Source organism: Nestor notabilis, unplaced genomic scaffold (genome assembly GCF_000696875.1).
Source record: "Nestor notabilis isolate BGI_N333 unplaced genomic scaffold, ASM69687v1 scaffold32001, whole genome shotgun sequence".
Lineage (NCBI taxonomy): Eukaryota > Metazoa > Chordata > Aves > Psittaciformes > Psittacidae > Nestor > Nestor notabilis.
This window is the reverse complement of record NW_009914772.1, coordinates 1-4852: the sequence shown is the minus strand read 5'-3', so window position 1 is coordinate 4852 and position 4852 is coordinate 1. Positions and strand designations below refer to the sequence as shown.

The 4852-nt window shown below is 50.0% G+C and overlaps 1 protein-coding gene across 1 annotated transcript; it reads right to left on the bottom strand.

The window, feature by feature from the left end:
• Window positions 1-2176: 2176 nt before the first annotated feature.
• On the bottom strand, window positions 2177-4848 carry TAF11 (TAF11 RNA polymerase II, TATA box binding protein (TBP)-associated factor, 28kDa; the record flags this gene model as incomplete). The annotated part of the gene is made up of 4 exons (XM_010023814.1): window positions 2177-2398; window positions 3468-3564; window positions 4061-4148; window positions 4757-4848. Coding segments are annotated over 4 exons (408 nt in total), but the record flags the coding sequence as incomplete, so codon positions are not given.
• Between the last annotated feature and the right edge of the window lie 4 nt (window positions 4849-4852).

Sequence of the window (4852 nt, the reverse complement as noted above, 5' to 3'; positions counted from 1 at the left end):
TGAGCACAGAACTGAGCAAGGATCATCAGATAGGACCTCGTACAGCTTGTCCTGGACCTTGCAAGTTCTTCCAAGTGCTGGCAGCCACCATCCAGGCCAGATGCCTTGGACTTTTTATTTGGGTTTTGTTTTGGGTTGGGGGTTTTTTTTGGGGGGGTGGGGTGTAGGCTGGAGTTTCATTTTATTCATTTTGGGGTTTAGGGGGTTTTGTGTTTCGGGGACAGGTCCTTTTTTGGTGGGGTCAAACACTCAGGAGCCAAGCCACACACCATCCATCTTTCCTGCCCAAAGAGACTGTCAGGACAGATGGAGCCCCAGGTCATGGACAGAATGAACTCAACAAACCTTTCTAAGGATGGCCCATAGTCTAAGGGAACCATGTCTCTGTGTGTGTATATATGTATATAATTTGTTGTACAGTTGTTAATAGCGATAAAATTTAACCTTTTGTCTTGTTGCTCCAGTTTTTTAACTTATTTTGGGTTTTAACTTATTTTCATGAATTTGTTGTATTTTTTTTAAAGAGTTCTAGCTGGTGGGCAGTTATCTATTTATTTGTAATTCCCATGGGTTTCCAGCTCCTATAGCTGCTGATCTCCTGGTTTTCCATTTGGGTCTTACTCTGTGTGTGTCCTGTGTGTAGGATTTGTGTTAATAGTTCATATTGTACAGGGGAATACAGAAATCTTACTTTCTTATGTGGTTTTACATAAAACCAAACCACTTGATGAGATGGAGCCATCCCTTTATCACAGGGTGTGATGAAGGATGTGTGGGGTACCAAGCACCACACCACAACTACTGCAGGGACCACCAGTGTGTCTCCCACAGAGGTGACTCTGAATGTCCCATTAAAGCAGCACAGGGAAGGCTGGATCCAGCCCTCTGCAGGGATACAGTTGGGATCTGCCAATGCCAGCAGAATCTCATGGAATTCTGCTGTTCCCAGGGGCTCTAGCTGTGGGCTGGAGAACCCTGGGAACAGTACCAGGGAACCTCACCTTGTGAGGTGAGGATGGGGTTGGGTCAGGTCATGGGTTTTCAAAGGCTGCCAGGAGGGATGGGTGGGGTGGCCTCAAGTGCAGCTTGTGAGCATGAAGATGGGGCTGGCCCTGCTGTGCTAAGGGGCTGTAGCTGGTGAGGGGGCTGAGCAGGGAATCCAGGGGGTCCCAGAGGCAGCTGCCTCCAGCAGGGAGTAGCTGGTCCCTGCAGCAAGGAAGGATCTCCCTGTGCCACCCCTGACAGAGCACCACCAGCACATGGTACTGGGAGCTTGATGCCTCCGTCAGCTGCATGTGTGAGCCTTGTGATTGAGGAGTGTGGAGATGCCTGTGTGGTGGTGCATCTTCCCCCTCTTTCTCCCCATTCCCAATCCCCTGGGCTGCTCCACGACCTCAGGAATTCCTGTTGTGCCTTGGCCTTTGTGTAATGAGTTGGATGGTGAAAAGGCCCTTGGCTGCACCAGGCTCACAGAGGACTGGTGTGTGTATAGGTGAGTAATGAGTAAGTGTGACTTAGATTCGAGTTTTAGGCAGTACTGGAACTCTGCTGCAGTGTATTTCCACTCATACCTTTATTGGTTCTATGAACCATTAAAAGAAATTAAACTTACTAACTTCCTTCCGGGCTCATGCTTTTCCCACCCCCCTTTCCCTGCCCTTCACCTTCCTTTTGTACTGTTTTCTAGACAATTCCATAAAACTGGCTCTAGGAAGAGCTGAGTGAGGACTGCCTCAGCATCAGCTTTGGAAGCATCAGCTCTCAGCGTGCTTCCCCTGCTTAGACTACTGGAACACCACATGCCTGAAGCAAGGTGAAGCCTCCTGAACACACCAGGGCTGGTTGAGACCGATCACTGTGTTGCACTTCCCCTGCTTCAAATCAAACCCCAACTGGCACTTCCCAGCAAGACTAAGAACACAGTAACAAGTTTAATGTACAAACCCAGACCCAAACGGCTGTATGTGGTCAGCACTACATCTGTGCCAGCAGAAAGGAGGATCCTGGTGGGTAAATACACAGAAGGCCTTGAACGTTCCTGCCCCTGCTCTGCTGAAGCAGAGGTGCTCAAGGCTCTGGGTCAGGGATCTGGCTCTAATCCCACGCCAAACTGCAGCAGCAATGGCCTGAAGCCTCCCTGCAGTCCCTCGAGGCTCTCCACAATGCTCCTGCAGGAGCTCCAGGCTCGTAGCTCTGCTGACTCTTGTGAGGTTCACAACAGGAAGCTTGTTTCCATTTCTGTCTTCTCTCGCTGCTCTTAGGACACTTCAGTGGAAGATGATCTTTTTATATTTGGAGTTGGGGATCTGTCCTCGTGCCTTCAGCCTCCTGACTGCCTCCCGCATGTGTTTGGGCTGCAGAGGTGGCAGCTCCCCCCACTTCTCACACACGTCCAGTGCTACACATCAGAAACCAAGAAGAGTTCCCATAAGCAGGACAGTTAAGCTTAGCCCATCTCCTACTGTTTGAGTTTTGATTTTAAAGGCAACAGTTAACACTTTTGCTTGGGGTTTACAGCTCACATTTTCTTAACACACAAGAATGAAACTGCTTTGTGAGCTCCTCTTTGAGAGAAAAGTCAGACCTAAGAGCATCAATACCAGACCAGAGTAAACCACTTAGTTACTAAGGAATATCCTGGTTGGAGCTACACAAGCACTTATGATTGAAACCTTCTGCTTTAAAGCCACCCCTGGGCTGGATGGTGTGTTTTGGGGTGTTGTGTATGGCAGTGACAGAAGTGAACTTACAGACCAGTTTCTTTTCTGTCATTTCAAGTATCATTCACAGTTCCTGTCAAGGACATGAAGCAGTTAACCACAGGAAACAACCAAGGACAGCACTGAAGCTGCTTATCCAAATCACCTCAGGCAACACAGCACTGCAGAGACAGCAGCAGCCCCTGATAAGGGTGACCCAGCACACATAGGCCATGTTCTGCCTGACAAGTCTATACAAACTGCTTGGCAGCAAAGCCTGTGCCTGTTCCTCCAGCCCAAGCAAGCAGGGACACAGGTGCGTCAGGTCCCAGCCCATGTCCCAAAAAGATCTTGGCTCATCCCATGAAGGGAGAATATTACAGGTCTAAGAGGCTTAAATATCTGATTTCCTTCTGGGCTGAATCTATCCACAGCAGTACCAAGAGGATCCTTACTGCCCTGTTGCAGCCTGCACACAGGGTGACTTGCAGAGCAAGAACCTCTAAGTTCTTCTCAGAAGGGATAAACCAGAAGCTCAGTGATCACCAACCTCTGCTCATGGGTGAGCAGTGACACCAATAGGGTTAGACAGGACTAATGGCAACACCACACACCACCCTTCTCAGCTTGGCTCTTAACCACAGTGTTTGGAAGGTTAGAAGGCCCCACAGGGCGGCAACCAGAGACCTCCCAGCCTTGCTCCATGTCCTGCTCTGCTGTATGCAATGAATTCACCCCATCTTTTTCTCCTCAACATCTGCCACTTACCTTCCTCCACCACCTCCCCAACGAAGACCTTGGAAATGCCGGACATGGCAATAACCACGTTCTGAGAGACAGACGTGCCGGTGATGGACTGGATCAGCTGGACAAGAGGAGGACAGGCAGCTGAGTGAGGTACACGTGGCAATGGTGAAGCATTTTAACTCATATTTAGCAGTTTAAGCCTGTCAAGTATCAACCAACAGCTTATGAAACACATGGAACAGCAGTGACTGATCTTCAGAATTAGATCTACAGCTCTGGGCGCATGCTGGCTGTCAAGGTTTTAGCTTTCCTCGTTCAGCTGCTGACTCTGAACCAGCTACTGCTCCTTCCCATTGCCTCACCCCAGCCTCCCAATGACCAGCATCATTTAAGATGATTTAAACTGCATAATCCATGCAAGGACACTGAGCTGGGATATAATGGGATCAGCCAAGCTGAGGACAACGGTCTGAGCCACAGGGGTTGAGATGCAACTGGAGGAGAGCACATCAGGGCCTAGATAAGACCCCAGCCAGGCTTAGTAAGGCTCAGCCTGCTTGCTTAGCTTGCTCTGCTCAGACTCAGGCTGTGGTGAAGCATTACTCATGTCATACCCGTTTAATGGCAGCTTTGGGGAATGCAGAGCGCCGATACATCTCATAACGGTTCAACTGTTCTTCAGAAAAGGAAGAGACCAGTATTCTGCATGGAGAAAATTGATCATTTACAGCGAAAATTAAAATACATGCCTAAAGCTTTTCAGGCTGCTGCAATAGTCCTGCAAAGCCCTTTGACCGTCCCAAGCCTCCTGAAACACAGAGCCGGGAAGGGGAAGGTAGTGCTGAAGTTTGTAACACAAAGGGGCTGGGCCCATTCAGGAGGGATCCGGGATGGAGCTACAGCCATCAGTCACCATGGGCTCACACACGGATTCAATCATAGAATCATAGAATCCCAGAGTGGTTTGGATTGGAAGGGAACTTAAAGCTCATCCAGTCCCAACCCCCTGCCATGGGCCGGGACACCTTCCACTCACAAGACACCATCCACCCTGGCCTTAAACACTGCCAGGGAGGGGCCAGCCACAGCTTCTCTGGGCACCCTGTGCCAGCGCCTCAGCACCCTCACAGGGAAGAACTTCTCCCTTAGATCCAAACTGAATCTCCCCTTTTTACATCTAAACCCATCGTCCGTTGTCCTATCATTACAGCCCCGATGAAAGTCCCTCTCTGAATTCAATGATCACCGCACACCCAGCAGCAAACCCCCAGCACCGGCGTCCCCCGGCCCCGCTGTGCTGCAGCACTCACTGCATCTTCTGGATCTCGTCCTCGTCCACCTTGTGCTTCTTCTCCTTCCTCTCTTTCAGCTCTAGCTTCACCTTCTTGGCCGCGGACGCCTGCAGA